This window comes from Parasteatoda tepidariorum, chromosome 9, assembly GCF_982258835.1.
Source record: "Parasteatoda tepidariorum strain Cologne lab strain chromosome 9, Ptep-v5.0, whole genome shotgun sequence".
In the NCBI taxonomy this organism is placed as follows: Eukaryota; Metazoa; Arthropoda; class Arachnida; order Araneae; family Theridiidae; genus Parasteatoda; species Parasteatoda tepidariorum.
Window position 1 is genome coordinate 11605482 of NC_141763.1, and position 20369 is coordinate 11625850.

The following is a 20369-nucleotide window of genomic DNA, read 5'->3' on the forward strand; positions in this document are numbered from 1 at the left end:
TCCTCTAACCTCTTTTTACTCAAATTAACCCTTTGCACTCCAAGTACTTTCAAATGCTGTTTGAACAAATATAAGCACTAAATCATTTGAAATATATAATACACTATTTTAATAAAATTTTTAAAATTCTTAAAATGTGGTTACTCATTTTTAAAGTATAAAAATTTTTAAATTTAAAGGGATGACTCTTGACGTTGCCTCAGAGGCAACATCAAAGAGCAAAGGTTTATATAATTTTTTTTTTTTTTTAAGATCACGTTAGAAATAATCTACAGCTATAAAAAGTTTATTCAATAATAAAAAATACTATAAACATGTGACAAAATCAGGTTAAACATACAGACTTGATTTCGTTGTGCAAAGAAACTTTGATGTGCATTAAAACAATTTCAAAACAAAAAATAAGGGAAAAAATGACTGGCTGCTTAATTAATTTGAGTCACCACTTTTTTTCACTGATGCGTCGTGTGGCGAGTGGTTATTTTCAGGTCTATTTAAAGGCAAATATGAATAGCTCTATATACATAGATAACAAGTTAGAATTGTACCACAAGTTTGCTACATGAGGCAGAAAAGTAGACCATGACCTGACCATTAATAATCCGTGCTGTGGTTCTCGCATCGCAAGTAACGCGCAAGTAAGATTAAATGATATTGCAGTACAGAAAAAATTTACAATACTAGTTTTCGTCTTCAAAGAAAAATGCAAGGAGAAAAATTCTGAAGAAAGTCAAGGCCCTACCAGGCTGTAGGGCCAATTATGATGATAAACCTCAAAAAATTATTGAAAGTTGACTAAATAAAAGATGACATACCAGCTGACTCTTTCAAACTTGCAGACGACAACTGTTCTTCTTTAATGCTTTCTATTTCTGATTTTATTATACTTTTATCTAAAAAACATTAAAAAAGAAAAAAAATTTCATAGGTGTATTGAAATAGTAAGGATTTGGTGTTTAAAAAAACTGTGGACAATTTAAATCAATTGAAACATCATTTAAGATATCTATATTCTCTTAACAGATCAATTAAAATTCGATAAAATTCATTAAAAATATTTCATAGAATTGACAATAAAGTATTTAATTGAAGATACATTTTCTAGGGTATTATTTTCTATTAAGTTTACTTAGAATTATACAGAAAATTTGATTTACATGTATTGAACAATCGAAATAATTTAGTTTTAGGTTTTATAAATCATTAAGATAATTTAAATTAGATTTATTAAATAATAAAAATAGTTAATTTTAATTTTGAATAATAATTGAGACAATTTATAATTTTTATTTTTTGTTTATAAAATAATGAAGATAATTCAATTTAAAAGAAAAAAAGATGCACAACTTTTAGTAAAGTTTAGCTTAACTTTGGAAGAATATTCTAATACATAAATCAACAAGAATAAGTGAGACTTTTGTGGCAGCACTATTTTTGGCATGGTTTCAGAAGATTTGAGTGACTTAAGCAAAAAAATGATGCTTTATTAAATCACAATTTAAAAACATTTTAATAGCTTTTAAAAATTGCATAACAATGGATAAACTTATTGTCTTGATCATAAATAATAGATGTCTTGACAATATTACCATTGCAACTCTATTTACAAAGATGAGTTTCATAAATTCTCATTAAATTTTTTAGTTATTACATACCCTCCAACTGCTACGGAATTTCCGTAGTTTCAGAAATCTGCTTTTCAGACGGTAGCAAAATTAATGTCTTAATATTTTAAAAAAATTAATTTTAGCGTAACTTGTCCACTATTACTTATAAAAGTGCAGGACATATGGCTAGATTCTTAAGTTCTGATAAAAGTTTTATGAGAGATCCATTTGCTTTAAAAATTTCTACTTTGGCTCGCTACCACTAGAAAAAATTATTTTCAAAATCCTCATAAGTTGGAGGGTATGTTATTATAAACACTAGTTAAATTTGTTTCTCCTGTCTCCTTTTCTTTTTAGGCTATTTGGCAGTAATACAAAAAGTTAATTGCTAGTATTTCTTTGCAACTTTAAATATATATTGTGTTACAACTTAAATTGAACAAGTTGACTGCACACAGTTTCATATAAAATATATTATAAAAGTAAATATAACTTATTAAAAATTCAATATAATTTAATTTACTATTATTAATTGTAAAACCATAATTAAATATGATTATTATTAAATGTTGTGTAGTGAGTGTTAACATAAAATCACTTTAAAAATAAAGGAATACCACACCACCTTTAATTTTAAAACATAATCTAAACTAAAAAATTTTAAAACATAGAAAGTGATAATAAATACTACAACTGAATACTGTAAAATAAGGAATAAATATTCATTCACAGGAAAATATTGTTATAACTTTTAGTAATTTTATGCTAATAACAACCAAATATATCTGACTCTTTGAAACAAAATTCCCTGTATTTTCCAGGTTTTTCTTGTTCTCCCTGTGGAGTGGCAACCCTTACTTATGATAAAATAGGTAATCTTTTTCACTCTTTCTTTATTCATAAAGAATTCAAGATGCAGCAAGTTTACAGAGCGCTAACATCAAAAGAAATAGAGATTTTGAATCACTTTCTCCAGACTTTTGCTACCTCTTTATTCATGCAACTTGGAAAAATTTTATTTTTTGAAACACAAAAAAAGTTTAGCATCTGTTTTTGATGTGGAATGAAAAATAATAAACAAAAATTTGGTCACTCTAATGGAATGAACACTTCGTTTCAGACATTCTATTTGGACATTTAAATAGTGTTGCAACTATATAACAGTAAAAGGGACTTCATTTATTGGTTGTAAGAATGGGAGGGTTCCAGTAATGGGGGGGGGAGTAAAGAGCATAGACTGTATAACAATTAAGTATTCATTAAAAAACGGTTATAATAATGGCTGAAAACAAAAATAAATCCAGTTAAAATAAACAGACATAAAATCAAAAAAGAAAAATTTCAACTTAATTACATGTTAAACTTGGATTGGTGAATTCTCTAGCACTGACGGCAGCAGTGGATAGGAAATCTTTCACATCCTGTAAAGAAAAATAAACAATAAGTATTCCAATCAGTATTTCATTGGGTCATATTTTTATATAAAAAATTTTATTTACTTCTGAAAAGAAGATGCCATACTCAACATTTTAAAAATTTGAAACATGAGCTTGTTTTTCGACGTGGAACCAGTAAAACACACTTCAAATTGTAAAAACTGACCTTATACATGTGGCAGTACTTTGGGTAATGACTTAGTGGTATTTTTTGGTTATGTTATGAGGGCAATTATCATGATTGTAAGAAAAAAAATAATATATATAATTTTAATACAGATGTCACAATACAAGAAGAGGTAAGATAAATGTAACAAAGGGTAGATAGGGTAAACTTAATCATGAACCCAACAGTCTGGTCAGATGAGGAGTCGAAAAAATGAACCCTTTTATGTTAAATTTACTTTTTGTGCATGCCCCCATGTCTTGAAAAATTTTTAAGCAAATTGGACAATTTTACAAACAATTATAAAATTTGTTCATTTAAAATAATTTTCAATAATTATTATTATTTTATTTAATAATAGAAACAAAAGTATTTAAGATGTAATAGGTATGCAAATTTTATCATTAATTTTATACAGCAAAATACAAAATTTGATTGCAAGCAATCATATAATTTCTGAGTCATGAAATTTCAAAAAAGTCATAAATTTAAAATTATTACTTAATAATATCTATTTGACTGATTTCATTTGCTGTTCATTATTTGAGTGCAATAAATATTAAAACACAGACAAATATTATATGACTAGGATGCCATAAAACAAATTTAAGTCATGTAAGGGTCCTGTGATTTGGAAAAAATTAAAGAACCTTGTGTTATGTTATTATTCAGCATTGCAACAAACTAAAATTTTTATTTCACAATAGTAGAAAGGGACCAGTTTCTGCCAAGGGGAACTGTAGAAAGACAGTATATTGGATATGGTTAGATCACCTGATTTAGTATGGTACAAGAAAAATCAGCTATAAAAGTTTCCACAAGCAAATAAAATTTCTAATAATTTGTTTCCTCATGATTTTAATGTCTCATTAAAAATAAATTAATGATGATAAAAGAATTATCTAATATTATAATATTAAAGATAATACTTCTTTTATAGATGCTGAAAAACAAAAATTTAAAAATTTTGAATATAGAGTATGACAAGATGTGCCAGAATAAGATTTTATTCAGTTTTAAAACAACAAATCAGATGGCACTAATTCATAACATACAAAACAGTGGCTTAGAGCCACGGAATACAAATTTTATGAAATTTAATCAATCATTAAAAATAAAATTTTATCAACTAAAAAAATTTCAAAAGATGGTGCAAAGCACATTTTATGGTACAGTGAAACCTCCAGGAAAGACCACCTCTATGTAGCGACCACCTCTATGTAGCGATCACCTCTATGTAGCGACCACTTCTATTTACGATCACTTTTGGGAGGCACAAAATTTTTTTCCGCTGACTTTGTATTGCAGAAAACCTTTAGGAGAGACCATTAAAACTTTTCCCAGCGACCGGGCAAACATCTGCACCAAGCGCAGTAAAGGTCAAATAAGGAAACACAAAAGAATAAGATTTAAAAAAAATTAACAGAACAAATACGTAGATTAGAATGTATTCTAAATATCTGAGTGAGACTCTTATTCAGAGAGTTCTTTTCGTTGATACAACCTCATGTTGCAGTCAAAGTGCACTAAAGATGAGGATATCAATGATTTACTTTTAAAGCTGAAAATTAAATTACAGAAAAAAAGTTATTTAAAAATAAAACAAGCATCGCGAACAAACCTCTTCTCATCTTTTAAAGCTAACTAATTTTTTAATATAAAATTAAATGCAAACTTAAATGAAAAACATAATTGTTTATTTATTTAAAATAGCTTAAGCATTCATAATTGGTTTTTGCACATACAGTAGAGTCTCGATTATCCAAGTTAATGTGGACCACGACTAACTCGGTTAAAGGAAAGAGTATAGAAATGGGAGAAAAAAGAATAGGTATAAATGTAATTCATTTAGCAAGTACTAAATTTATACGAGTCCACCACATACTATTCATTTTATAATTAAAATCTTACTTCAAAGCACTTAAAGAGCATACTTAACGAGAATTAAAGAGTTTTTACTAAAAAAAAGTCCTTAATCGTTCTTTGTTTTACATTATTTCGACATGTTTCGCCATTTTTTAAGGGATAAACAGGAAAGCTGGTGTCGCCTCTTCTTGTTGTTCTATATATTCAATATCACTTTCGATAGCTTTTATGATAGCTGAGAGATTTTTATATGTTGATTTTTATCGTCACTGTCTTCATCATCTTCGCTAGATTCATTTTCATTATTGGCGATATTAACTATCATTTCATCGGTAATCTCGTGTGTTCCTTCTGCTTGTTTTACTGAGTGTTTGTAAGAAAAAATTCAGCATTTTTTTCGGCGGTAGTTTTAAAAATAAAAAATTAACTAGAAAAAAAAAAGATCTGTGAAATATTTGATAGCTCGGATAATTGGGGCTCGGATAATCGGGACTAATTATATCAGCAGTGAAAATTTTTAGATGCTAAATTTAATTTATAGATCTGTCTTTTCATGACGCCAACAGAAAAAGCATTCCCACACCAAGAAAATGACACTGTCTAAAAATAAAATAATTTGCAAAAAAAATCATGTACCTCCGATAACAATTTTGAAGTCAACGCAGGTAAAATCCAAAAACGACCAACCTCCATCAACGACCATTTTACTGTGGAACGGAGAGTGGTCGTTGCAGAGATGTTTCACTGTATTAATAATTTTTATATAAATTTGTCTATTTCATTTAAAATAAGATCGTTTGCCATAATTCAAAACAGAACTTTTTACAAAGATCTAACCTGAGGCTTAACATCAGCAGGAACTTTAACTCGAGGCTCAGCCGATGGTGTTTGAGGGGCTTTTGGAAGCTCGGGCTCATGTTTGGTTTTATTGCTGCTGTTTTCAGAACTAATATCAGTGGCATCCCTCATCTCTGAAGATCGTCCTAATTTTTTACAAGATATTAACAGTTCCTTTCCAAAAAAGGCTTCCTAAAATTAAAAAGTTTTTTTTTTTTTAAAAATAAAAAAAAGTTAGAATGAAACTAAAACTAAATATCTCATAAAGAACAATGTATAAATGTACAAATCATTCAAAATTGCTTCTATTTTATTAAAAAAAAGAGATTTAAGAAAATATTTTATGAAAAGAAACTACAAGTGAAACACAAATATAGGTTTAAAATTGGACTATTGTTAAACACCCCTAATGAAGTCATATACACAATAACAAGATCCAAAAATTCTTAAAAATTGTTTTAACTTTAAGATCAAACTAAATGATTACATGCAGAAAAATATTAGAAAAAAATTTCAATTAATTCGCCAATATTTAAGAAAAGTAAGCTATTAAATTATATAAAACTCTTTTGAAAGATTTGATTTTAGAAATAAATACAGTGAAAATAATTAATAGCCGAAAATTAAGAGCAGTCTATTTGTCAACAATAATTGGTTGGAATTATCAAACAATAAACGTTTCAGTGCATATGAGTCATTATAGTGCATATTCAGTTTTATTATTTTCATTACTTATTTTCATGAGCTAAAATAGATTTTCAAACTCTTCTGGATTTTGAATAACAGACACTTTTATTTGTTTGACAACTGCAATTCAGTAAATTTCAAGGAATTCATAAAAAATTCTCGTTAAATCTAAGCTTAGCTCGTAATAGCAAAGTTTAACTTGAGTCTTAAAAAACCGTTAATTAACCATTTAACCATATTAAACCAACAATTTTTAAACAAAATAAGTTTGCTAGGGCTCTCTTAGAACTAGTAATTATAAATGAGTTGCATTATATATAGAAGTAGAGTAACAGTAATAACAATAAATCAATTTATTATTTTAGAACAAAATAAAATTTAATTACATTGTTAAACATTATAAAAAAAATTATATTGTTCAGTACTAAAAAAAAAATATAGAATTCTGCAGTGTTCTTTTTAATGGCAAGACAAATAATATAAAATAACCTTTGATGTACTTATTACATAAATGTACCAATACTGATACTTTGAACAAGAACTATTCACAAAATTTCAGATACCAATATTTTAAAAAATATTACAAGCCTAACTTCAAACAATGATAGTAGACATAAAAATGTTGAAAATTTTATTGCTGGAATTTTCTATATCAAGATCCCTTTAGATCAAGTAATAGTTTCTTACTGATCTCTGACAATTTTAATACAAATAAATTTGAAAAGAGAATAATTCAATTAGTTTCCTGCTTGATGGATTGGAGTAAATACGTGGAGTGGATTTATATTTAATTCAGACATTGACTTTTTAAGTTTTTTGTTAAAAAGTATTTCAATATATATATATAGGGAAGAGTAGGGTAGCCCCGCCCATTTCAGGAGTATTGCTTATATTTCTTTATAATATTGAGTAATAATCAATATTTTTGTATGTTTCTATCGTTTTATCATCTAATTAAATAATGCAAAAAGAATAAACCAAAAAAAGAATAGTTTAACTTAAAAAAATAGAAATTTAAAAAAACATGTTTTTCAGCTCTTTTCAAAATGTGTCGGGTAGCCCCATCCAGTTACAAAAAATTATGTTTTTTGACTGTTTTTTCAGGTGTAAATGAAAATGACCAATGTATTGACAATAGATAAGCCTTGTTTATCATTTTTATCACAAAATTATTTTATTTATTACATATTTATATACTTTCAGTGAATTCCATCATTTAATAACAATCATTTAATAACAAAAATATTTGATGTTAAAAATGCATATAACATTCAAGAAATTTGAAGCAATAAAATAATAATCTTTGCAACCGTACATTTATCAACGAAATAAAATCGGGCGGTGATACCCGACATTCATGTGAGCGGGGCTTCCCTGAAATCCAATTTTTTTGTAAATTAGTAATTGCTCGAACAATTTTTTACATATAAACTTCTTTCTTTGTGCAAATTAAACTTAAGACTACATACTTTAATGCTGTATGCATAGAAAAAATTATTTTTTTAGTATTAAAATGAAGTTTAATCGAAACATTCCACCAATTTTTCTTAATTTCATGACAACAGTGCAAGTACAATAAATTGCATGTTTTTTTTTTTAAAGATGAGACGTAAAAATAAATAGGAAATAATGTATCAGAAGCTTTATTATGAATTTTAATAACTAGTACTACCTGAGCTTAGCTTTATATGAATCTCCATCAACAGTACATGATGATAATTAAATTACCTTTTCTTTACTTTCTTTCTCATAAAATGCTTCTTAGATGATCCAGAATTAGTTCACTAATTTCTTTTCATTGGATTATTTTATGCATAGATATAAAATTAATTACTATATAAGTATCTGGTGTAGTTGATACAGGGGTGATTGTGAGGCCAAGTCAAAATTCCGGAAAATTTCTTGAGTTAAAAAAAGCAACAAAAAAACAACAAAAAAAAACAGTTTGAACTGAAAAATTAGAAAAAAATTTAAACAAGGTTTTTTTTCCTCTTTCTCAATATTTCTTAGTTTACTTAAAATATATTTAAAATTTTACACATACCTATACCTTTTACACATACCTTTGGTGACCTGGAGAAGTAATTAAAATTTACAAATACGTCTTTCCTTCTTGAGTTTATGATTATAACAACTATTTACTGATAAAAAATTAATATTAATCATGAATATAAGCTCATAAAGTATCTCTCTGGCTCTCCCTTACAAACAAATAAAATAAACTGTGTTTTTAAGTTCCACCTTTGAAAATTTGATTTGCGGAAACTGCTGTGATCAATGATTTCTTGAAACGTCTGGACCTTCGATCTCCGGAAACTTCCGGATCACTGTTAACGAAAATTCAGGAAATCCGGATTTTTTCCGGAGCACAATCAGCCCTGTTGATGGTCAAATTCTGATTCCACAATTGCACAAAGCAGGCATAAGAGAACAAATTTTCTCTTACATTCCAGTTACTATCATTAATATATCAATAAAACAATACGATCATTTAACAGATCATTAATTATATTCATATTTTCCACAACACTTTTTTTTAACGATGTTAGAGGTTTTAAAAATAGATTAAATTTGTGAAAAGAGTCTCACTCGAAGATAGCTTGGGAAACTCTCATCCAACTGCGTTTTTTTCTTTTGTTTACGCTTCCTTTTAGGTTTGTCCCCACCACCAAAATCAGATTCTGCTCCAAAACTCAGTTTCTCACTTGGCGTGGAAACTGGAGGTTCAGCTGCAGGAATGGATATTTCACCTAAAATATAATCATAAATGGCAATGAAATACCTGCCAACATTGGAGAATGGAGAAATAAAATAACAGATTTTACCAGCGATATTTTTAAGGCTATAAGTTTTGATACATCATAATCATGTAAGTCAAAAAGAGAAATTCAAAATTGAAAATAATATAAGCACTTACATTAAGCGAAGCAAAAAATATGCATATAAATCTTAATCTAAAGAAGATTCTTTTAAACCATTACAGTAGGGAACCGATTATCCGGAACGGTCGGGAACATCGCTATTCCGGATAACTGATTTTTCCGGTTTTCTGAATCACTACAAAAAGCCGTTTTTTGTTTTATTGTTCAACCCAACTAAAAAAAAAACAAAATTTGGAAATAATCTTAAAAATAAGAAGAAACGATGAAGTAATACACTGATGATTATTTCCAAAATGATGGTAAGATAAACATCTTTCAAAAAAAGAAAGAGAAATCGTAAAATCTTATGAGGAAAAAAAAAAATTCTTTTTAAATGGCAAGAAAATTTATCGAATTTCATTCCGGTTTTTTGGTTTTCCGGTTTTCTGATTTCCGGATTACGGGTCCTGTACTGTATTTTTAATTGCTTAACTATAAACACTCAACATACTGCAGTAATGGCAATAGCACCATCTGTTGGAGAATAAGAGAAGTATTTTTGCCATCAGCGGATATTTTATTGCCAACATACAGGAGTCTTCGTTAAAAAAACAGGAAACTTGGCGCATAGGAAATGAAATACAATCATAATATAATGGCCACCTTAAAGACCTACATAAAATTACATTTTATACAAATATTTAGAGGCATAATAATAGAGCTAAAAAAAATTGCTACATTTATTTTTATTTCAATGCTGATCACTGGTCTAGTGGTTACTGTTCGGGTCTATGGGGGCCAGAGGTTGTAGGTTCGAACCCCACTGTAGGCATGAATGTAACTTTCCCTCTCTGTTCTATGTCTATTCTTCTGCGTGATAGCGCGAATGTAACACGTCCTATATGACATGGGCGATGCTACTCCAAGGCCGTGGTTTAGCCACAGGTGCCCACTGGATAACGATAAGAGAGTAGCAATTTTGGTATTTCTGAGCTAACTGGGAAATAAACCCAAGTGCCCAAAATTGAAAAAAAAAAATTTTTTTAACTGTTTTAAATTACGTTTTACATTTGGATTAAATGTAAGCTTTATTTTTACAATTTAAAAAAAAAGTCTGCAAATATTAGTGTATTGTTTAGAACTTTAAATAAATAAATACTAACAAAAAAAAAAGCGTCGTTCGAACATCAGATATACATTGCAGATTTTTCCTGGACACTCAAATTTTGTCATTTAGACATGTTGCTATTTAACTAATTGAACTTAAATATAAACTCAAAGCATATTCATAGTTGAATTATAATATAACATGGACACTATCTTCTTTAAAATTGTTTATACATATTCTGGTTAATCTAATTTCACTTGATAAAATAATTAATAGATCGGTAATGGTTTATAGCATTGAAAATGTAAGGCATTTAATTATTTTTTTAGTTTTCATTCTTTCATAAGTATGATAGTTAACCGGTGAGTTATAATCATTAACATTAATTAATGGTGGGCATTCAGTAACCTTCCTTTATTGATAAGTAGATTTTATTGGTTTTCTTTTACATTCTAGCTTGTTTTATTTTTGAAACATATTTTTTTTAAAAGTTTGATTTTATTAAATGGCAATAAAGATTCTATAAAAAGATAGTTTTAACATGTTTTGATATTGCAATTTTATTAGTGACAGTCAAAGTGCATAAAAAAAATTCAAGATAAGGTAAATTAACTTATTATAATTCAAATTTTCGCATTTCTTTTGAATAAATGTTGCAAAATATGATTGCTGAATATAACATTCAAAGCAAAAACAATAAATAATGTAAAAAAGTAATAAATTTTTATAAAGAAAAGAAAATATAAAAATATCTTTTTTAACTTAATGACTTAAGTTCTAATTCAAACAAATTAGGTCTATAAGAAAATTATAGACATTATTATTAACAATTTCAGTACTTTGAGCTTCACAAAAGACATATTTGGAATAATCAGATAAATTTTAGTTAAAAGAGAAAATTAATTTTAAACTCCTTTTTTAATGATTTTTTTAGAGCAAAATTTTTACTCAAAAATAAACTCTTAATAAAATGTAACGGCATTTAAAAATTGCAGACATTTCAAGAAAATTTTAAAACAATTTAATTCATTTGTTGATTATTATATTCCAAAATGAAGCCAATCAATTACATCTGAGATTTACAATTACTGTGATCATTAAGAGCTGTGACTATATTACAAAATATTCATTTAATTGCCAAGCAACCTGGGAAAAAATTTAAAAGAAAGAATTTTTATAAAATAAAACTGAAGGAAAAAAGATAAAACATAACTGCAAAGGAAATAAATCTTAAACTAATCTTGGGTGTTTCAGCTGTAAAGGATTAAACACTAAATTATCAGTTAAGGACAAAGCACTAACACTTCTTTAACTAAATTTAAGAATTTCATAACTTGAGTTTTAAAACAAAATGAAATAGTGCAGATAAACAAGAGAAACATTAAAAAAGTAAAATTGCTCTTATAGAGCAATTTAAGTTAATAAAAAAAAAGAGTAAAAATGTTCTATAATGACAGTAAATAAATTAATATGTGAATAATAAACAGATTAGTGTATAAAAAATAGTGAACACCAAGCTAGATATAACATTTCATAAAAAGTTTTCAAAAGCAAGTTACTAAATAACTACACTTAAAAAAAATGTGAGGTAAAAACTAACTTGTAATACATTCATTCATATATATGCAGAGAAATACAGTTAAGTAGCTTTAAATCAGGGTTGGCAAGATTTTGCCGCGGGTGGAAAAAACCATGGTAAATACCGGTAAAAACCGTCCTGGCAAAAACAGGTTTTTGCCTAGCAAAGTGGCAAAAACCTATATTTTCCAAGATGAGAGGACAAAAACAAATTTTTGGTCCAAAATTATTCCTAAAATTGAAATATATACTATGAATATAAATAATTACAAAAAAATTAACAAAACTATTATTCCATAATTAAATGATAATGTATCATTTTAGTAGTTTAAAACATTATTGATTGGAAAATTTGTGATTATTCTTTTTCCAGTGAAATGAACTTATTTTTAAATTAATACATATATAATTTAAAGCATAAAATATCTATCAACATGTGTAGTTAATTATTGTACAAATAATAATTTTTTATAATAAATAATAGTATTATACAAATAATAATATTTATTTGTAAAAAAACATTTATTTTAGGATTCTAAAATGAAAAGAGATCAAAAACTTTCAATCTTTTAAAAATTATTACCCTTAGGTATATTAATTATTAATATGTTAAAAATAATTTTTTCATGTAATGTATCAAAATTATTATTCCTTATGACTGATTTAAATTTGTTTCAAGTGTTTTGTAATAATATTTAATCAGCAATTTAGATAATTTGGTTTTTGCCGGTTTTTACCAGTTTTTGCCGGTTTTTACCAGGTTTTTGCCACTGTCCTGGCAAAAAACCCTTTTTGCCGGCAAAAACTCCAACCCTGCTTTAAATTATATAAATCCAATTTCAACATTCAAGTGAATGACATTTCTTAAAAGTTACGAACATAATACAGTAAATATTACACACACTTAAAAACTGTCCTGTTGGTGAATGTATATACAGTAGGGAACCGATTATACGGAACGATCGGGACCATCGCTATTCCGGATAACTGATTTTTCCGGTTTTCTGAATCACTACAAAAAGCCGTTTTTTTTATTGTTAAACCCAACTAAAAAAAAAAATTTAAGGAAATAATCTTAAAAAGAAGAAAAAACGATGAAGTAATACACTAATGGTTATTTTCAAAGTGATGGTAAGGTAAACATCTTTCAAAAAAGAAAGAAAATTCCTAAAATCTTATGAGGAAAAAAAATATTTTTTAAAAAAATGGCGGGAAAATTTCTCGAATTTCGTTCCGGTTTTCTGATTTCCGGATAACGGGTTCTGTACTGTATTACAATCCAGACATGAAAATTTAATACTACCAAGATATTTTAAAGATCTAAATAAATTAGCACATAAAAATACTGAAAATACCCGACAAAAATTACTGAATTCAGTAAAAATACTGAAGAATCACAAATTTTACTACAATCTCACCTGATTCTCCAATTGAGTCTTTGGTAGAGGAACAACGTCCACGAGGTTTCACAATAAAACCTCCGATACCTGCAAATAAAATCAATTTTTTAAAAAGAATGCAAACTTTTTTTTCAATATTATATAAAAATCTTTATAAGACAGCAGGAAAAACTTTAAAGATATTTAAGTAAATAAATAAAAAATTATTTACTTATTATTTATTAATTTTTTTACAGCAATTAGGTGTGCTTAGTTATGGTTCAATAATACAAACAAGTGTGCTGTAACAAAAATTACAATTTGGCATACTAGAAGATGGTCATAAGTTAACTCTGAAGGTTAATGGAGACGGAGGTAAGATTCGACAGATTTATATGGACTTAGAAAACCTTATCATTCAATTTTTTCTCACAATTCGTTAATAGGCTCTATAACATTACTTGGCTCATATCCATTCTCTTGGTAGCATAAATTATTTAATTGAAAGAAAAATCTTGATACATCTAATCAATAAAATAATGATGACAAATAAAATAAATTTTTAAAAAATGAAAATTACTCAAACAAAAAAACTTAGGGTGGAAATTTTTTTTTAATTTTTTCTTTGTTACACAAATAAATTATTATTTTTTAGAAAGGTAACTAATCTACTTAAAATGGAAATCAAAGAACAAGATGGGTTATGTTTTTCCTTATCTAGAATTGATGTGTCAAAATCTTGACATGTTGAGGAACAGCAAAAAACAATATTACTCTTTTCATGGTAGTTCTCTGCTTAAATAATTTAAAAGGAACTAAGTTCTAGATACATCTTATCAACAAAATAATAACTAAGAATTAACATGAACAAAATAATGATCTAGAATTAATTTGTCTTAATGTAGTACAAGATCTAATCATCACATAATTTTATAAACAGCATTCCTGGTTGTAAAACAACAAATATCCCATTAAAGAAATTTCTGTAACAGGACAAGAACTATTTACAAGCTATAAGAAAAGTATTTGCTAAGCCTCACAATTCGAGGTTTGCATCATCCCTGTCGCAGAATTTTTGGGGGCTTTCTATGACATACCTCTCTAATACTAATATAACTTTCTACAAGATACTTTTAAAAATAACAAATATACATGTCACTAATTTAAAATAACAGAAGCGTCAATTTAAAAAATAATGTTTTGGATCAAATAAAATAATTTTTTTAATCCAACATGTAATATTTTTTTATTCTGATATTATGGGTGAGATTCCTGCATTTTGTAGGGGGAAAACAAACTAATTATTTCATTTTTCACATTTTGTAAATCATCATCACATTAAAAAAAATAATTAAAAAAACGTGAAATCCGTAGCAGTAACTACCGAAGAAAAAAAAGATTGATGGCAAATCGGACTCTTCTCAAAGGGGTTACTAAATGCGTGTTTTCCTTTCGAGATTCAATTGTTGTAATAAATAATATCGCACTAAAAATATGATTTTAAAAGCTATGTGGAAATCAGTAGTAATATCTTCACTAAAAAATTTAATTAAAAGTTCTGTAGAAAAGAAAACCAAAATTCTATACTTCCCAATGATAAAATTTTTCGGCAAAATTTCCTTAACGTTCTGCGACAATGTCTCCATGTCGCGACAATTCTGCCACGGGGTGCATCATAAAATACTACTGTATACTACTATGCAAAAATCTTGACATGATGAGAAAGAAACAAAATTAGTCTCGCCAAAGACAGAAATTACCTAGTTTTTGTAGTTTCCTAGGCCTCTTCTTCTTATCATCAAATACACCATCTTTGTTAGCCTCTGAACTATCTTTTTTATCATCTTCAAAATCATATGCTTTTAATCCAAGTTCTAAGGAAGTATGTTGTTGTTCACTTTTAGGTTCGTCAGAACCTAAAGTAATGTAAAATTCAAAAATTAAATTACAGAATATATGGAAATGACTCATAAAAATGCAACACTTATTCCATTAATTAAAAAAAAAAGTTTTATAATTTTAAACATCAATACTTCTTGACTTGCAAATGTTATCAGGGAAGCCTATTATGAATTGTTCTTTACATATAATCAGGGGTAATTGTGAGCACAACTCAAAAAATCCTGAAAATTTCTAGAGTAAAATCAATAATAATGAATTTCAAAAAATTAATGTCTTTATAATTTTAAATCATTGATATTTTCACAACATGAAATTCTAAATAAATTATATGTAGCATAATTTAAATTAATAATTACGTATGAGTTCACTCTTATCTCTAATAGCGCTTATCATTCTACCAGAAAAAATATTTACAAATAAAAGAGATGCCAAGTTTTTTTAAACATATTTTTGTCAGTTTAAAAAAAGAATAAAAGATATGAAACCATGAGTACAGATTCACTGTTGCCAAAGACACGCAGGAAAATATACTTCGACTTTTCCAAACTGATTTTATAATTTTTTTCTGATTTTTCTAACAGGAGGCACAAATTGTATTACTAATTTTTCAGTTATGTTTTATTCTTATGCATGAAATATAATACAAAATACTTATCCTCAACATTAGAGTTAAAAATAAACAACTTTTTTTATTAAAAAAAATTATAACAAGATAAATTTTCTGAGAAAAAATATTAGACTTTTAGACTTCTAAAACTAATTCCTTTTCCCTGATACCACGGGTATTTTAGTAAATTTCCTGACATTTCCAGAATGATAAAATATATTATTCTGTCGCCATTTTACTTTTCAAACTATATATACATATGGAGACAAGGATAATTAAACTACCAGCTGGGGTTGTGGTGTCCATTTTTTCAAACTGAAGGGTGGAGTCCTGCAAACCAAACATCCCAAGTCTTGGTTTCCTTGGACGAGGAATTTTCTTGGGTTGTTCTAACTGAAGTGATCGAATGTAATTCATACCACTTTCTGATAAACACACACCGTCCATAAAATATTGGATAGGTGGCTTTGTTTTAACAACAACTGGGGGAGGAGGTTCTAAAAAGAAAAAAAATGCTTAAACAAAAAACATTAGACAAAAAAACACATTTCTTTAAAAATTCAGACAGGAAAAGAGATTAACTAATAAAAATTCGGCAGAACATGGTGCATAGACAAATCTTTCAACAAAAAATAAGTACCTTTTAAGTACTCAAAAAATATTTTTAAGCACTATTACACATTAACAAAATGCAAAATAATTTTCGAGCACTTTACATGATCATGATAAAATAATTTCTGATACAGAACTATTTTCTTGATTATATTAGCCACCATAAAAACATCTTAAGATTTTTCGGTTCAACTTCAGAGGGTGGAGAATGAAGCCTGAAATTGAGAATATCTTGCAAAATGCAGCAGGGTTGCACATGAGAGTGCAAGAATCTCGCCGAACCCAGCTCAGTAAACTCAAGTGCGAACCCGAAAGTATTTCATCAAACATGTAAAATGATTAGCGCTTTCTTACGTTACGGAACGAGGGTATGCCGAAATGAATTGTGGTTGAATGAATTGTGAAAACGTGAAACGTGTGAAAAGCACGCTTTTGCAGAATACGGGGCAAAAATCGACATGGTAAAGAAAAAAATATTACTTTTCGAAAAAGGAAAATTTAACACATTTTTAAAACACCCAATGAAAAAAGCACCTCTAAGGGTTTTTAAAAACAAAAATCAAAATTAAGCGCCTTTAAGCACCTCTTAAAAATGCTACACACCATGCAGAACAATGTGTATATGATTTTAAACCTGTCTACTCATCTATTATGATTTAATTCAAGTTTGTTCCTTAATCAAATAAGTAGAGTTTCAATAAACAGTGAAAATGCTGCTTAACAATCAAAAGTAATTTAAATGATGATCTCACAATTAAAAATTCTATGATAAGATTGTTGATTTCTATGATAAAATTGTTGATTGCAATCAATCATTTTAAACCACTATTCGCTAAAAACCTCTCTAACTTACACAAATGTAAACAAAAAAGTTTACAGTTAAAAAAATTTCTATAATTAATAATTAACTATGTATTAACATTTTACTTTATTTGTTTAATTAATTACTGAAATGTTACAGTATGAAAAGCCAAGTAATCCAAAATTGATACATTTGTTTGATATTTATTCTAATATTCTAGATTTTTATTCATGTAAATTATTCATTAATTATTCATGTTTAAATTATTTCATGATTGATCTGTTCCAGAATAATAATGCTCCAATGTTTAGAAGGTAATTTTAAAATATGTGAAATGATCTGTGCAACACAAGATTCCATGAAATACAAAGACTTGTGTCTCAAGGTTAGTATTACATACCTGCTAATATTGGAGAAATAAAATAACAGAGATTTTACTAATGACATTTTTTACGCTACGAGTTAAGTTTCAATACATCATGCATAATCATGTAAGTTTAAAAGAGAAATTCGAAATCAGAAATAAAAAATATGCATATAAATTTTAATCTAAAAAAGATTATTTATAATTACTTGAACTATCTCATTTTATAACCATCATTGAATAGCCGACCCAATCTTTTTGGTTTTCGGTCTTAAATGTTAAACTCCGCAGCCTAGTAATTTTGAACCCAATCCAGAAGACAAGGGAACTCCTGAATCAAGTATTGGGAGAAATTTGCAGTCGTGGACTTTTTGATGGAACTAACCCACATTTGCATTACATGGAGAGGAAAACCTCTCACAGTTAGACTGTCTGCGACTCTAACCCATGATACGTCGACCACTGAGGATTTGTATCAACATGCCATCGATGGGATTCGAGCCCGTTTCAACTCGAACTCATTGGAAGGAGAACATCCTACCCCCTAAGGGATCATGACTCTACTTAAACTATTTTATATTTTTATTTTATATCCGTCCTTGAACAGCCAACCTATTTTTGGATCTACTTAAAATATTAACAGTCAACATACTGCAGTACTGGGGAAGGATGTTTTGCCATCAGCGGATATTTTATCGCCAAAACATTTCTTCCACAAATACAGAAAAATTTGAGAATACACGGGTAAACAAGAAAGAGTCATAAATTACAGGAGTCTCGTTAAAAAACAGGAGACTAGGCGAGTATGGTATTATAAAGATCTGTATATAGATATAAAATTTTTAAAAAATTTATCCAGAAGCAATAACTCAGAAATTATCCACTTCAATTTCAAATTGCTTAATCAATTATGTTAAATTGTTTTACTGTGGTGTAGAAGAAGAAAAAATTTAAAGCTGAAAAATTCTTTTTATAAGGCTTCATAATAAAAGTTTTGAAAATGAAAAGCTGTCTAGTACCTGGTTCTTTGATTTTCAAAACAGGGGAAGGATGTTTTTCAGGTATGGGTTCTTCTGGAGTTGGTGGACTTGGTGGTGCTGAAATGAATAATGAAATTATATAGAAATTAAGTCATTTAAAATCATGTTCATTTTTACAACATAAATTTAAAACTTTAACAATTTCTTCTTTAGAATCAAGGTAAAAAAAGATGAAAAGTATTTAACTTTCAAAAAAAATTCTGTTAAAAAAGCCTATATCTGAAAAAACTTTGAAAATTTCTGCAAAATCTGCTGATTTATAAATATTTAAAATATGTTTTAAAGTATTTTTTACAGTACAGTATACTCTCGATATCTCAAAGTTGAAAACTTCAAGATAGCGAGTTTGTGAGATAACAAGTTCAGAACTAAATATGTTTTAAAAAGTATAAAAATATATTCTATAATATTACTCTAAAAAGTGGAGTCATGAAACACAAGAATAACTACGGTGTGTCACCAACGATGAAATTAACAAGAGAAATTAAATTTTCTATCGGTGATAGAGAAAAAAAATTGGCAATGTTTAGTTTGTTCACATAATCAGCAAAAATTTGAGAGATTTTTCGATTCGATTACAGAGAGCAGAAAATTAAGTCTGAAATTGAGAATCTCTTGTAGAGAGACAAAAATACTTACCACTGAATCCAGTTCAGTATAGGCAAGTACCGACACGCAAGTATTTCACCAAACATATAAAATAAATGGTGTTTTCATACACTACAGACCGACGGTATAACAGAACAGATTGGGGTTGAATAAATTGTGAAAACGTTGAATAGGACAATGTCTTTTTGCCTAATTTGTGAGGAAAATCAACATGGTAAAGAAAAATATCACATTTCGGAAAGAGGAAAATTAAGCACTTTTTAAAAACACCCATGGAAAAAAGCACCAAGGGCTTTTAAAAAATGAAAATTGAAAATAAGCACCTTTAAGTCCTTTTTAAAAATGCTACGCACCCTGATAAAACATACTAGAGTTCAGTAATACTTGTTTTACCCTACCTATAGAAAAAAGCTATTTTAAATTATTATTTAAAAAAAAAAAAACATTATGAATTACTAACAAAAAGATTTTTAAAGACCATCTAATTTTGATCTTTGAAAAAATTGATACAGAAATTTTGGTTTTAATTCTTTGTTGCATTATTACTGCATCAATTACAAATCACACTTTTTTCTTATCTTAAAACTATCTTTTTATGTATATAATTGATAAAGAGATTTATAATATTTTAAATGAGGACACCCTCTTACGTAAAAAAAGGGAAACCAGAAATGTGGAAATCCTACGCGCCCACAGTTTTAAAATTCACTTAATAACAACGGCAAAATCCTTTTAAAAAGAAAATTTTTTTTAAAAACTTACGCAATAGATGTGGAGGTAACTCATCTGGTGACCTGCAATGTGGGCAATTGTAGCCATATTCCGCACACTTATCAGCTTGGTCTTCTGTTTCAATTTGATCACAAAGTCCATGCAACCATCTACAGTAACAACAGCTCAATTTAAAT

The 20369-nt window shown here is 27.8% G+C and overlaps 1 protein-coding gene across 12 annotated transcripts in view; it reads right to left on the reverse strand.

The window, feature by feature from the left end:
* Positions 1-20369, reverse strand: part of LOC107452250 (histone-lysine N-methyltransferase 2C) — a 164250-nt gene that overhangs the window by 96620 nt on the left and 47261 nt on the right. For all 12 annotated transcript variants that reach the window (XM_071187064.2, XM_087150867.1, XM_043052938.3 and 9 more), the window contains 9 exons: positions 20224-20342; positions 18832-18909; positions 16319-16531; positions 15286-15441; positions 13565-13633; positions 9189-9349; positions 5913-6104; positions 2962-3028; positions 816-893 (listed from right to left, as the gene is read on the reverse strand). In XM_071187064.2, coding sequence (XP_071043165.2) covers positions 816-893; positions 2962-3028; positions 5913-6104; positions 9189-9349; positions 13565-13633; positions 15286-15441; positions 16319-16531; positions 18832-18909; positions 20224-20342 — 1133 coding nt within the window. The remainder of the gene's footprint in view (positions 1-815; positions 894-2961; positions 3029-5912; positions 6105-9188; positions 9350-13564; positions 13634-15285; positions 15442-16318; positions 16532-18831; positions 18910-20223; positions 20343-20369) is intronic.